This window comes from Eurosta solidaginis, chromosome 1 (assembly GCF_040869045.1).
Source record: "Eurosta solidaginis isolate ZX-2024a chromosome 1, ASM4086904v1, whole genome shotgun sequence".
Lineage (NCBI taxonomy): Eukaryota > Metazoa > Arthropoda > Insecta > Diptera > Tephritidae > Eurosta > Eurosta solidaginis.
Genome location: NC_090319.1, coordinates 175,908,222 through 175,924,635, shown reverse-complemented (window position 1 = coordinate 175,924,635; position 16,414 = coordinate 175,908,222). Strand labels below are relative to the sequence as shown.

Genomic DNA, 16,414 nt, shown 5'->3' with positions numbered 1-16,414 from the left:
GAATCTACTAGGAAAGTACATGGTTTGTAGGAATCGCTACATTGAAGTTCAATAAAATCCGAATAATTAAAGGTCAAGCAGTAGATGGATTTTAATATTTTTGAAGAAGATTCGTTTAATTGTCTAAATGGTGATCCCGATCCCCCAGTGTTCGCTCCTAAGGGTCGTTCACGTTTAAAGCGCGTACATTGGCATTACTTCGCGAATTTGAACGTCTATTATTATTATTATTAGTAGCGTTATTGTTACTACTACTAGGCTGATTGTTTCTATTAGTGCTATATATGTCATTATTACTTCTATTAGAATTATTGTACCCGTAATTATTATTGTTGTAGTTATTTCTATTGTTATTGTTGAATCTCGTATTTGGATTGTTGTACCTATTATTGAAATTATAGCCTCTATAATTTCCACGAATGCTAGTACTTGTCTTTCTTTAACTTCATTATTACGTTCAACAATCATTTTTGCAACTACGTCTTTTGAATCACGAAGGTAGTTGAAGCCAGGATGGATTTGACCAATTCTGAACGAGTGTTCAACCTGCACACATTCACTGTTTGCTCTACGGCCATTTCATGTGCCTTGGCTTGTGTCATACCTTCAATAATCAAAGAACGTTCCAATGCGTCGGATAGTTCTTCAAAGCGCTTAGCAAAGTCCGAGTAGTTATTATTGATGACATGTAAGGACGCGATTTTACCAGAAACAACTTTCGAGTTGTCCGGTTTTATTCTATTTCTCAAGACAGTCTTTATGTCCTCAACTGAGTTTATCACGGTTGGCAATGCTTCGCGTGCTTTTCCCTCAAGTTTGGATTTCAAAAATGCAATAGAAGTGCTATTTAAATTTTCATCTGAGAAGACTTCAATTAATTTTATTTTGTCGATAAAAGATTCTAATGCCAGCGGATCGCCGCTGTAGTTTTCCCTAATAATTGAGGCGCAACTGGTAATGAACAACTTTTTCTGTTCTGAGGTTGCCATGATTGAAATATTGTTATTCGATTGTAAATCTGAAGAATTATTTGTCGAAGGCAAATTAGAAGAACTTGAAGTAGAACAAGAATTGGTAAAGTCAGCTTCTAACTGAAAATTGGAAGTGCTAGTTAGTAGGTTGTCTGAATTATTAGACGAATTTGCTGAAGGATGAGTGTTAACAATATTAGTTACTGATTGAAAATTTGAATAATTAATTTGTGCGATATCTGAGTCATTAAATCCAAAAAAAATCTTCTTGACGAGCTAGTGAACACCTACCTTTAGGGCTTGATTTATCGCTGGAATTGCCCTCAGAATCGGTCATGTGTTTGAAGCAGGGTAATTTTATTGAAAATTATTATTTTAAATGAAAAAATTTTGTAAATCAGTTAAATATTTTGTAAATCCGAGTATGTTTTGAAAATCCGGTAAATAATTGTCGCGTTTCGTATAAATGTTATAAAATGGTAAGTCTGGTTAAGATAATTATATAAATTGTGTTTTGTTTTTTTGAAAAACCGCACTTATTTTCACAAGCCTAACCAAAATTTTTCCAAATATACGGCGATGTTTACGACCACATCGCTTTATATTGAAGGTATGAAAAGTATGACGTATATTATATCACGGACCCACCGCTTTTAATAAAATTTCCAAAATGTTCTATAATTCCTATAGCAATCGAACGAAATGAATGAAAACATTTTATTGTTTTCAATTTAAATTCAGTTTTTGTATATGAAGGCAAAAATTTCATTTTCTGGCATGTCAGAGAACAATTTTATTATAAAAATAAAATATTTTGTTTTGATTTAAAGAAGCTTAGAAACAGATTTGCTGTGATAATATATAATAGCGTTAATTTTATATATAATAATGTTTCATATATTTTAATTTTTCCAAACAAACAATTTTATAAGTGTTGAGGGAACTGTTTGTGAATATCTTAACTGTGAAATTACGAAAAATACGAAAAACTATTGCAACTTTTTGACTTGGAAAAACAGAAGTTTAGAATTTTTAGTTTTAATATGAAATTATTTAAAATATCATTTAGCTAAATGAAGTTACATGAAATTGTTTAAATTTATATTTCGATTTCAATAATATCTGAAATTGTAATTAAATAATGGTAACTTTTTTGTAAAGTGTAGAATTCAGAAAGTTATTAAAGTGAAAATTTTTATTGTAATGGCAAAATCAATTCGATATACATACATGCATATATTAAAATAAACCTTTATGCATACATACATATGTACATGACTGTATTTTATTGCGCTCCTCTGAATTGCTATGCTGCCGCTGCTCTGCCTGCTGTTCCGTCTTCCTTTTTCCTCTTCTGCTCCTACCGTGATATACGCTGATTTTGCTTAAGTGCCGTTATTTTATTGCTCTTATTAATGCTTTAAAGATGATTTTTCGGCTTTGCTGCCGCTATTTTATGTTTTACAGGTGATTTTACGGCTTTAGTTCCGCTATTTTATGAGACTGACTTTTTGGCCGGCTGTACGTACCAGCACATAAACATATATAGTTCCAAATTATTAGCTTTTTCAATTCAAAGTTTTGTATTTTAGAAAAATGTATATATGTAGAAAATTGAAAGTTGTGTAGCAAATTGTCCACTTCGTCACATTTTTGATTTTCATGTACGTAATTTTTGTGAGTAATGTGTTTTGTTTAATTTCTCCACATTTTCCACATAACTTTTTTTTGTAATTTTTCAGTTTTTTAAATTTTATATATATATGTATTTCTGTAGATTTTGTTGATTTAACCATTTTTTCCACATAGGAACGAATCGTCACGGTCGCCATGTAATGTGGCATTTCGATGCCACTTATTTTTGAGCTCGCAGCCACACGCACGCACACACACAACAATAAAAAATACTCTTTTCTTTGCTTAATTTGATTTGTATTTTATTAGGTTTATGTTTGTTTCGTTTAGTTTTTAATTTCCAATATATGTGTAGTTTTCGTTTGTTTATTTATATAACTATTTTTAAACTTGTACACGTTCACTTAACTTTTAGTCTTTTAATTCTGTTCACAACTTTTATTTCTTATACGTTTCATTTTTCGCGTGTTCATGTCGTGCCGGCTCAATCCAAACTGAAAACTGAAAAACTGCTGACGCTTCAAAGCAGCTTGGCCGGTATGCCAAATGCATAACGGGAAAATCCTATGATGCGATGGCGTGATAGATTCTAGTAACGGGAGATTCAACCAATGGGGTTGAATCTCCGCGTCATTCCACTCTAACATTTTAAGTGATGCCAAGTGTTAATATGAGTGTTGCATCTTTTTATTTATTAGAGGGGGAGTTGCCAGATTTAAACGCAGTGACCCAATTTGACACTACACATCACAGCGGTTTTTTGTTTGTCTTCATTAAGCCTACTTCTATTCTGGTTCTTGCCAATTGATATTCACAACACTGCGACATCTGTTTCAGAATGAATGTGAAAAGTGGACTTATTTGATGACAATGCTGCCATAGTGTCATATTTTATTGACACTTTTTCCCCGTGCTCTGGCATGTATTAACAATTTTTGTTGTTATATCGGCCTACTGATTTGTAAGATTGCGGGTTCGAATCGAGCTCAAGGCCTAACAATAATTATTTTATCATTATTATTGTTATGATAAATTTTTTCTTAATTGAAAAAATTATTAAATTAGAATAGAAGAAAGAAAAAATTTAGACGACTGCCAAAGCTCGTTGTATAGATCCATTTCGTGAACTGCTAAATTCCTTCATCGGCAACGTTTAGGCGTCGCTGCTATAACCATTCAGCCATCACAGCGGTTTTACAAATCAGTAGGCCGATATAACAACAAAAATTGTTAATATATCCCAGAGCACGGGGAAAAAGTGTCAATAAAATATGACACTATGGCAGCATTGCCCGGTCTAAACGTGCCAGCAGTACCGCGGGAGCCCTTTACTATTCTATTCACTCTCACGTTCCCGGGGCATCTCAGAGCTCTTACGAATCTGTCTTGGACGTTGTTGTGGTGCCGCTGTCGAGCCGAGGAGTGTTGGGTGCAGTGGTTAAGCACATGGGTCAAGGTCTCCAAGTCCCTTCCGCATTTTCGACAGTGCTTATCTACATCTATAAGCCAACTCTTTGCAGCGTTCAGTGCGAGGACATTAAGGCAGCACACATCGTCGCAGTGTCGAAATGATGTTCGCCAACTGTTAAACCCATATCAGTTGGTGTACCACACTGGATCCAAAGCTCGGATTACGCTGAGGACCATGTCCAGCGTAGCTTCACCTTGCTGCTAATCCTGGCCGTTGCCGTCCGCACCTTCGTCGAGTGGGGCACGTGGGATTCGCTGGACAGGTATCTCGCCATATCTATATGACATGCTGCCTATCTTTATCTTTCCGCCGTAACTTGTCTCACCGATGAAACCGCTATATTACTCACGATGTGGTCCTTTGAGCTCAGCATCTTGAATGCATGGGCCACGGTGGCATAAAGACGAGCTCGGTACTAGCCCGTAGAGGTAGGTTCATCCAGCGTTTAGCTGTTCTCTTTATTATATTTTCGGCTTCGCTAAGATACTCTTTGTCCACGTCTGCCCCTTGCAAACTAAAGTCTAGGCGTGGCAATAAGAACGTTGCCGTAGCATCTATCTTCCGGGATGGGGCCAGCCCTGAGCGGTCCAATTCCCGCACGTCAATCAGCAGGGCAGCTATGGTGCTCACCGGCGTCTGTCTAATCTGGAAGCCAGACTCATCGTCGCAGTTGTGCTCATTATTTTTCCCGTTAAGCCATGTGCTTCGAGAGACTTAAAAGTTGTGGAGTGCGGAACGGATGTGAACGCGTTGGAAATATCCAACCACGCGGCTACCGCTTATTTTTTCTTATTAGCGTCAAACGATCTTAGCCATGTGGAAAAATGAGACCAAATTACTGCCATAAAGCAACATTTTTGGAACCGCTGGTCAAACGAATAACTGTACGAACTTCATGTGCTTACAATTTGGGCTACCGGACACTCTAATATTGCTAAAGACACAATGTTGATGATTCAACGTACCACCGCAACGATTACAACGGGGAAGAATTGCGAATGTCATACCAGGGAAGAAAGCAAGCTCTCGAGTAGTTCACATACGCACGTTACGAGAAATAATAATACATATAATCGCCATATTTCCTATTTGAAAGCTCTTAAAACGGGCCCGGGATAGATTAGGAATCCCTGCAGTAACTCTAGAGCGCCATACGTACTTGTCATAGGTTGAGAACCCCTGCATTACACTAGACTTTGAATCACTATCATACATTTCTTCAGTCCTGAACTCAGATGAACTTTGATGACAATAGCAGAACAGCACAGCAGCTTGTCAATCATATTCCACATACTCTTAATGCATAAGTTTGTTAGGTAACAGGAGTAAGCATGTGCCAACCACATATGTAAGTCATTAAGAATTTGATATCTATATATAAGTACATATCGATGGGTGAGCGCACACTTGTGATAAGTGACAAATTTCAAGGTTTTCAGGAGAGCATAAACGTTAATTTTAAGTTGGGCCTGAGCCTAGAGCCGTTAGTTCAATTGTGTTGACGAACTCGGATTATACACGCCAAAAACATGCGGGTACATGTGTTGTAGTACCTGATTCGCCGATTTTTTATCTTTTTTTGTGCGACTGTGTTATATATTACACAGCCACACAAGCCAAAATAAGGCGAATCTGGTAATGCGGCACATGTATTTCTATGTACTTTGCGTGCTTAATCCGAGTCCGCCATCAGAATTCACCTAACGGATCACGGTTTTCCAAAAATCGAGTTTTAAATAAAATCACCAGTGCTTATTTTCTGTTTTTTGAGATTAGAGCCGAAACTAGACTCTATAGGTCAACTCTAATAGCAGATTCGAAATCAGCACGCCAAAATATATGCGAAGGCAAGTATCGCATTGCTAAATCCGCATATTAAATTTATTTTCAATGTGAAATATAAACTTGTTAGATCACTTAACACATTTTTCGCACTGAATTTAAAATTTTACGCACTTAATAGATATTTACACTGGCTTCTAAGCCGTCATAGCCGATAACTGGCTTACAAAAAATACACACTAGGTAGGCATGATGCTGAAGTTTCAGATAGTGCAGTTAACTCAGTTTTAGTCAAATAGGCACTTAGCACAAGTGTGAACTTTCACCCATCGATATGAACTTTCTCTGTCAGTAGAGGCTGACTATTCTGCGCTCATTATAATTCGGTACTTTAAAATAAATTCGTCTACTTGTTGACCATCATATCGAAAACATAGCGTTTCTTTTTTGGCACAACCCTGATACATTTTTGATACAAAATTTTGTCTTCATATTTAGAAAAAGCCCTAACTGTACATAAATAATAGACCTTACGATTTCTCGAATCTCGAAATACTCGTAATACTCGCTAGCTTCTCGACTTTCAATTCTCGCGAGATTCTCGAATCACGAAATACTCGTAAGGCTCGCGTGCTTCTCGACATTCAATTTAATCGATTTATTGGCTGTTTTATATACAGCTTACGATTTCTTTTGGAGCACAAGCGAAAATTTCCACAAAACCACAACTAAAATACACCGAAATGTGTAGAATACTGCCAATGCAGCGACTGAATTGAAAGTCGAGAAGCTCTCGAGTATTTCGAGATTCGAGAATCTCACGAGAAGCCGTATTCTCGATGTCTCGTTAAAAAAAAAAATATTGTGAACAAAATTATATATATATTATATGTATAATAAATATGAGATCGCGGGTTCGAATCGAGCTCAAGGCTGAACAATAATTATTTTATCATTATTATTGTTATGATAAATTTTTTCTTAATTGAAAAAATTATTAAATTAGAATAGAAGAAAGAAAAAATTTAGACAACTGCCAAAGCTCGTTGTATAGATCCATTTCGGGAACTGCTAAATTCCTTCATCGGCAACGTTTAGGCGCCGCTGCTATAACCATTCAGCCATCACAGCGGTTTTTTGTTTGTCTTCATTAATCCTACTTCTATTCTGGTTCTTGCCAATTGATATTTACAACACTGCGACATCTGTTGCAGAATGAATGTGAAAATTGGACTTATTTGATGGCAATGCTGCCATAGTGTAATATTGTATTGACACTTTTTCCCCGTGCTCTGGCATGTATTAACAATTTTTGTTTTTATATCGGCCTACTGATTTGTAAGGTCGCGGGATCGAATCGAGCTCAAGGCCTAACAATAATTATTTTATCATTATTATTGTTATGATAAATTTTTTCTTAATTGAAAAAATTATTAAATTAGAATAGAAGAAAGAAAAAATTTAGACAACTGCCAAAGCTCGTTGTATAGATCCATTTCGGGAACGGCTAAATTCCTTCATCGGCAAAGTTTAGGCGCCGCTGCTATAACCATTCAGGCATCACAGCGGTTTTTTGTTTGTCTTCATTAATCCTACTTCTATTCTGGTTCTTGCCAATTGATATTCACAACACTGCGGCATCTGTTGCAGAATGAATGTGAAAATTGGACTTGTTTGATGGCAATGCTGTCATAGTGTCATATTTTATTGACACTTTTTCCCCGTGCTTTGGGATGTATTAACAAATTTTCTTGTTATATCGGCTTATTGATTTGTAATATCGCGGGTTCGAATTGAGCTCAAGGCCTAACAATAATTATTTTATCATTATTATTGTTATGATAAATTTTTTCTTAATTGAAAAAATTATTAAATTAGAATAGAAGAAAGAAACAATTTAGACAACTGCCAAAGCTCGTTGTATAGATCCATTTCGGGAACTGCTAAATTCCTTCATAGGCAACGTTTAGGAGCCGCTGGTATAACCATTCAGCCATCACAGCGGTTTTTTGTTTGTCTTCATTAATCCTACTTCTATTCTGGTTCGTGCCAATTGATATTCACAACACTGCGACATCTGTTGCAGAATGAATGTGAAAATTGGACTTGTTTGATGGCAATGCTGCCATAGTGTCATATTTTATTGACACTTTTTCCCCGTGCTCTGCAATTTATTAACAATTTTTGTTGTTATATCGGCCTACTGATTTGTAAAACCGCTGTGATGGCTGAATGGTAATAGCAGCGGCGCCTAAACGTTGCCGATGAAGGAATTTAGCAGTTCCCGAAATGGATCTATACAACGAGCTTTGGCATTTGTCTAAATTTTTTCTTTCTTCTATTCTAATTAAATAATTTTTTCAATTAAGAAAAAATTTATCATAACAATAATAATGAATTTTAAATATTTAACGAGCTCGAGGCCATATACATATATATTCAGATTAAAACCCGGATAGATTTTATATATATGTATATATTTTAAGTTTTATTTAGTCGATATTTCGACCTCAATCTGAGGTCATTCTCAAGACTGTAAAAAACAAACATGAAACATTAAAATCATAAATAATATAAAAACCTATTTATAAACTTACACTCTTGGGTGTAGCTTGTCGACTAATTTTACAATATTAAACATAAGTACAAGAAGGCAATAGAACCGAAAAAGTAAACATCCAAAAAATATACAGTAATGGTAAACAAACTTTTACACAAACAGCAATACATTAAACTAACTAAATAATAGGCGAAACTCTCATAGTGCTCTCCTGTTGCTCCTGTTGATCAGTTGGCGGTATGCCGACGCGCATTTTTCCGTATCTGCTTTGTAGTTCATTCGTTTCTCTCTCGGTTCGTTAATAATAAACAACATCTCAAGTGTGTATCTTTTGTTGTAATGCTTCTCCTGTTGCATTATTGCTACGTTCTCAAAATCTGGAGTGTGCCCGGTTTCTCTGCAATGCTGACTTAAAGCTGTTTTGTTTTCATTAGGGTGGTCGCGATTTTTTAAATTTGATTTATGGGCGGAAATCCTTGTTTTTAATCTGGACTTAGTTGTACCAACATATACCTTCGGGCATACGTAGGACCCGTCATTTTTGCAAGGAATCCGGTATATAACGTCCGATTTGTCATATTTTTCTATTTTGCTTTTTGTATTACTGAATATTTTCTGAATGCCGACAAAGGCAATGCTACAGTCTTGATGAAAAAATCAGATTATGAAATGAAGGTGCAGCAAATGGTTAATGACATTTCTGCATATCGCATTTTGAAGCGTGACCCTACCAATAAGTTACAAGAAAAAAATAATGAAATTGTTGAGAAATTATTCAAGAATAAAATGATAGATACAAAAGAGAGATATAAACTTTTGAGTAAAACGGCCAACGCGCCACGATTATATGGTCTCCCAAAGATCCACAAGGAAGGAGTTCCCCTAAGACCCATTTGTTCGTCTGTTAACTCCCCTTCGTACAGTTTATGTAAATATGTTGTTAACGTCCTCAAAAATATTACGAAATCATCAAAATATAATGTCAAAGACGCTATTGAATTCAAGAATAAAATAAAAGACACGCACATATTTGATGATGAGAGTCTAGTATCATTCGATGTTGTTTCGCTATTTCCCAGTATTCCTGTGGATCATGCCTTGGAAATTATATCGTCCAAATGGAATCTGATAGAACCCCATACAACTCTGACCAAAGAACTGTTCTTGGGAGTCGTGCGTTTTTGTATTAAAGAAAATAGGTATTTTAAAGTCAACAATAAAATATATGAACAGCGTGTAGGAATGCCGATGGGGTCACCGGCATCGCCGGTCATAGCAGACATAGTAATGGAGGAATTGCTAACAAAATTTGAAGAGGATGCGTCTCAAAAGCCCCGTTTGCTAACAAAATATGTTGACGATCTGTTTGCCATTGTGAAAACGAATTCAGTGGAGGACATGATAAATCTATTAAACAGCTACAATAGAACTATCAAATTTACATTTGAAATTGAAAAAGATGGATTACTACCATATCTAGATACGCTGGTAGTAAGAAAGCATAATAAGTTATCCTTTGATTGGTACAAAAGACCCACTGCATCGGGCAGATTGATAAATTTTTATTCAAAGCACGACAAATCAACCATAGTCAACACAGCCAAAAACTTTATCAAGAGAGTTTTATCAATCAGTGATACGATATACCATGGAAAAAATATAGAAATCATTACGAAAATTCTGAAAGACAACGATTTTCCTTTAGGTCTAATAAGAGGCTATATTCACGACTATTTTACAAAAGCTAACACCAATCAAACCTTTAATGACAAAACTAATAAAATATATAAGACATCCACGCATGTTCCGGGGCTATCAAATAGAATGAAATATTCCAAAATGTATGACCGTGAGAGATTTAAAATAGCATTTACTTATAATAATACCGTCCAGAAAATATTCAGTAATACAAAAAGCAAAATAGAAAAATATGACAAATCGGACGTTATATACCGGATTCCTTGCAAAAATGACGGGTCCTACGTATGCCCGAAGGTATATGTTGGTACAACTAAGTCCAGATTAAAAACAAGGATTTCCGCCCATAAATCAAATTTAAAAAATCGCGACCACCCTAATGAAAACAAAACAGCTTTAAGTCAGCATTGCAGAGAAACCGGGCACACTCCAGATTTTGAGAACGTAGCAATAATGCAACAGGAGAAGCATTACAACAAAAGATACACACTTGAGATGTTGTTTATTATTAACGAACCGAGAGAGAAACGAATGAACTACAAAGCAGATACGGAAAAATGCGCGTCGGCATACCGCCAACTGATCAACAGGAGCAACAGGAGAGCACTATGAGAGTTTCGCCTATTATTTAGTTAGTTTAATGTATTGCTGTTTGTGTAAAAGTTTGTTTACCATTACTGTATATTTTTTGGATGTTTACTTTTTCGGTTCTATTGCCTTCTTGTACTTATGTTTAATATTGTAAAATTAGTCGACAAGCTACACCCAAGAGTGTAAGTTTATAAATAGGTTTTTATATTATTTATGATTTTAATGTTTCATGTTTGTTTTTTACAGTCTTGAGAATGACCTCAGATTGAGGTCGAAATATCGACTAAATAAAACTTAAAATATATACATATATATAAAATCTATCCGGGTTTTAATCTGAATATATATGTATATGGCCTCGAGCTCGTTAAATATTTAAAATTTATAAATCTAAGGCCGAAAATAATCAGAAGATAATTATGGAACGGAGAGCACACCGTAACAAAAAAAATACGCGGAATATCTACAGAGATATCAAAAGCAAATATGGAATTGAAACCAAAAAGTGTATAAAACGTTACCAACATGGCACACAACAACTAGCTAAGTTGACGCAGTCAACGAAGTTTCTTGTGAGATGCAGGAAGAGTGCAATAATACCGAAATTTATAAGTAATGCTATGAAGAATATATCCAACGTCCTCAACAACAACACCGATGACAAGAAATTACCGAAGAAGATAAGGAATGCAGCGGTATCATATTTGAGAAATGCAGAGAACAAACTTTTGAGTATTATAATAAGAAGTAAGCATGAACTGCGGAAATTAAAGGAAAATGAGGTAAATACCATAAAAAATAAACTACACCAACAACTTGATACGGAAGATGCGTCCATATTTTTCGACAGTGAAAGACTCCTAATAGATAATCTCACAACAAAAGCTAAGAAGACACAAACTAACAAATTTGAAAGACTCAGAGATTTACAAAAACAATCGCTGAACATTAAATCCATACCTGAGTGGTTTTGTAATACCACACAGACAGACATACCGACAGATATTCAATGGCTTCTCTCTTTAGGTCCCAAGTTCTCTTTACCAATGATAAATGAAGAGTTCCCACTATTTAAATTAATAGCAGACGGAGAGGACTGTATTCAGACCATCCAAGACAAGGAACAGCAAGAAATTGAGAGAAATAACTTTACTTCACTAATAAGGGATCACTTAAAAAAACCGAAAATCAGTGAGCGTGACAGATTTATTTTAGATACCCTACAATCGGCAAAGATGTTCCTTAAGAAGAACAACGACTTATTGGTTCTGAATGCCGACAAAGGCAATGCTACAGTCTTGATGAAAAAATCAGATTATGAAATGAAGGTGCAGCAAATGGTTAATGACATTTCTGCATATCGCATTTTGAAGCGTGACCCTACCAATAAGTTACAAGAAAAAAATAATGAAATTGTTGAGAAATTATTCAAGAATAAAATGATAGATACAAAAGAGAGATATAAACTTTTGAGTAAAACGGCCAACGCGCCAAGATTATATGGTCTCCCAAAGATCCACAAGGAAGGAGTTCCCCTAAGACCCATTTGTTCGTCTGTTAACTCCCCTTCGTACAGTTTATGTAAATATGTTGTTAACGTCCTCAAAAATATTACGAAATCATCAAAATATAATGTCAAAGACGCTATTGAATTCAAGAATAAAATAAAAGACACGCACATATTTGATGATGAGAGTCTAGTATCATTCGATGTTGTTTCGCTATTTCCCAGTATTCCTGTGGATCATGCCTTGGAAATTATATCGTCCAAATGGAATCTGATAGAACCCCATACAACTCTGACCAAAGAACTGTTCTTGGGAGTCGTGCGTTTTTGTATTAAAGAAAATAGGTATTTTAAAGTCAACAATAAAATATATGAACAGCGTGTAGGAATGCCGATGGGGTCACCGGCATCGCCGGTCATAGCAGACATAGTAATGGAGGAATTGCTAACAAAATTTGAAGAGGATGCGTCTCAAAAGCCCCGTTTGCTAACAAAATATGTTGACGATCTGTTTGCCATTGTGAAAACGAATTCAGTGGAGGACATGATAAATCTATTAAACAGCTACAATAGAACTATCAAATTTACATTTGAAATTGAAAAAGATGGATTACTACCATATCTAGATACGCTGGTAGTAAGAAAGCATAATAAGTTATCCTTTGATTGGTACAAAAGACCCACTGCATCGGGCAGATTGATAAATTTTTATTCAAAGCACGACAAATCAACCATAGTCAACACAGCCAAAAACTTTATCAAGAGAGTTTTATCAATCAGTGATACGATATACCATGGAAAAAATATAGAAATCATTACGAAAATTCTGAAAGACAACGATTTTCCTTTAGGTCTAATAAGAGGCTATATTCACGACTATTTTACAAAAGCTAACACCAATCAAACCTTTAATGACAAAACTAATAAAATATATAAGACATCCACGCATGTTCCGGGGCTATCAAATAGAATGAAATATTCCAAAATGTATGACCGTGAGAGATTTAAAATAGCATTTACTTATAATAATACCGTCCAGAAAATATTCAGTAATACAAAAAGCAAAATAGAAAAATATGACAAATCGGACGTTATATACCGGATTCCTTGCAAAAATGACGGGTCCTACGTATGCCCGAAGGTATATGTTGGTACAACTAAGTCCAGATTAAAAACAAGGATTTCCGCCCATAAATCAAATTTAAAAAATCGCGACCACCCTAATGAAAACAAAACAGCTTTAAGTCAGCATTGCAGAGAAACCGGGCACACTCCAGATTTTGAGAACGTAGCAATAATGCAACAGGAGAAGCATTACAACAAAAGATACACACTTGAGATGTTGTTTATTATTAACGAACCGAGAGAGAAACGAATGAACTACAAAGCAGATACGGAAAAATGCGCGTCGGCATACCGCCAACTGATCAACAGGAGCAACAGGAGAGCACTATGAGAGTTTCGCCTATTATTTAGTTAGTTTAATGTATTGCTGTTTGTGTAAAAGTTTGTTTACCATTACTGTATATTTTTTGGATGTTTACTTTTTCGGTTCTATTGCCTTCTTGTACTTATGTTTAATATTGTAAAATTAGTCGACAAGCTACACCCAAGAGTGTAAGTTTATAAATAGGTTTTTATATTATTTATGATTTTAATGTTTCATGTTTGTTTTTTACAGTCTTGAGAATGACCTCAGATTGAGGTCGAAATATCGACTAAATAAAACTTAAAATATATACATATATATAAAATCTATCCGGGTTTTAATCTGAATATATATGTATATGGCCTCGAGCTCGTTAAATATTTAAAATTTATAAATCTAAGGCCGAAAATAATCAGAAGATAACAATAATAATGATAAAATAATTATTGTTAAACCTTGAGCTCGCTTCGAACCCGCGATCTTACAAATCAGTAGGCCGATATAACAACAAAAATTGTTAATACATCCCCAGAGCACGGGGAAAAAGTCAATAAAATATGACACTATGGCAGCATTGCCATCAAACAAGTCCAATTTTCACATTCATTCTGCAACAGATGTCGTAGTGTTGTGAATATCAATTGGCAAGAACCAGAATAGAAGTAATATTAATGAAGACAAACAAAAAACAGCTGTGATGGCTGAATGGTTATAGCAGCGGCGCCTAAACGTTGCCGATGAAGGAATTTAGCAGTTCCCGAAATGGATCTATACAACGAGCTTTGGCAGTTACATAAATTTTTTCTTTCTTCTATTCTAATTCAATAATTTTGTCAATTAAGAAAAATGTATCATAACTATAATAATGATAAAATAATTATTGCTAGGCCTTGAGCTCGACTCGAACCCGCGATCTTACAAATCAGTAGGCCGATATAACAACAAAAATTGTTAATACATCCCAGAGCACGGAGAAAAAGTGTCAATAAAATATGACACTATGGCATTTTGCCATCAAACAAGTCCAATTTTCACATTCATTCTGCAACGGATGTCGCAGTGTTGTGAATATCAATTGGCAAGAACCAGAATAGAAGTATGATTAATGAAGACAAACAAAAAACCGTTGTGATGGCTGAATGGTTATGGCAGCGGCGCCTAAACGTTGCCGATGAAGGAATTTAGCAGTTCCCGAAATGGATATATACAACGAGCTTTGGCAGTTGTATAAATTTTTTCTTTCTTCTATTCTAATTTAATAATTTTTTCAATTAAGAAAAAATTTATCATAACAATAATAATGATAAAATAATTATTGTTAGGCCTTGAGCTCGATTCGAACCCGCGATCTTACAAATCAGTAGGCCGATATAAATACAAAAATTTATAATAAATACATTTTGAGTTAAATGTCATTGAAAAGCAATATAATCAAAAAAAGTGTATAAATACTGCCCATACAGCAATTAAGTTTATGTCGAGAAGCTCGCGAGATTTACGAGTACTTCGAGACACGAGAATCTCGCGAGAAGGAGAGTTCGCGATTTCTCGGGTCTCGAAAATCTCGCTTGTGTTCGAGAAGAAATCGTAAGCTGTAATAAATTATGAAACTTTTTCGACGTTATTTTTCATACTGAGAGAGTATTTGTAAACATATGTGTATTCATTAAATTAACTTTACCTTTTTTTCTTTCCCTAGGGACAAAACCCGCAACACTGCCAGAGTCACTTGTAGGGTGTGCTTGGAAGACTTTCAAACAAGTATAAATTTCTTATCCGAGCCTATTGACGTTTACAACGATTGGGTTGATGCCTGTGAAACCGCTAATTAGCGTTCGCGTGAATTATATATATATATATATTACAACATAGTTCCATTGTATAACAGTTTAAAGTTCACACAATTTATAAATATTGGGGCACGTACGGCTGGTTGAAAAAGGTCAAAATTAAAAAAAGGCAATATGTTGATTTCTTTTTAACACCAAATTTACATATGCATAAAATATAATAAAGTTTTTAAGTTATGAAGATGATATGTGTTTTATTAGCAATCTGCGCTTTTAGTTTTGATGATACCCTTGCTTCCTGTGCTTCTAACTGCGAAGAAATTTTTGCCACCGGCAATTATAAGAGATGCTCCTGTGTTTCTAATCTGGATGCCATATATGTCTTCCGTCCAGCTGTGATGGCATATAAGTTTTCTGTTCTTCCAGCTGCGTTGACATATCGATTGAAATTTGTGACAACATTTGCTTCAGCACTGCTAGTCGTTGTTGTTGTTGTTGTAGCAGTGCTTCGCCCCGCCTAAAGATGCGACCGATCACAAATTGTCATCAATATCCTCTAACGGGAGTCGGAGGAAACTTGCTGTTTCAACAGTGGTGGATCATAATGAAAGGGGTGTTAGAGGCCTTGGTTCCACATTACATTTAAAGAGATGGTTGGTGTCATGTGGGGACACATTGCAAGCAGTCGGGGCTGATTCTGGAGAGGTAAGAGTTTAGCCTGCTACAGTATCCAGAACGAAGTTGAGCTAGAGTGACTCGCGTTTCCCTGGGCAGTATGCGTTCCTCTACCGCAAGTTCTGTTCTTTGAGCACTGGATTCACCGGGCAATTCCTGGCATAGGTTAGGTGGTAGCTGCCCTGATTAGGATAGCTCACTTGGACAACACGAAGGTCCGTTGTGATACCACATACACCAAAAATAACGGTGACTTAGATCTAGCTACTTAGAGAATCGTTGGGTAGCAACGATAAAGCTCCGAA

At 35.5% G+C, this 16,414-nt stretch overlaps 1 protein-coding gene across 1 annotated transcript in view; it reads left to right on the top strand.

Annotated features, from left to right (window-relative positions):
* LOC137239918 (transcription elongation factor 1 homolog) overlaps positions 1-15,675 on the top strand; it is a 185,032-nt gene extending 169,357 nt beyond the window's left edge. The window contains exon 2 of the mRNA XM_067765723.1: positions 15,344-15,675. Coding sequence (XP_067621824.1) covers positions 15,344-15,476 — 133 coding nt within the window. The 3' untranslated portion in view covers positions 15,477-15,675. The remainder of the gene's footprint in view (positions 1-15,343) is intronic.
* Positions 15,676-16,414: the final 739 nt, after the last annotated feature.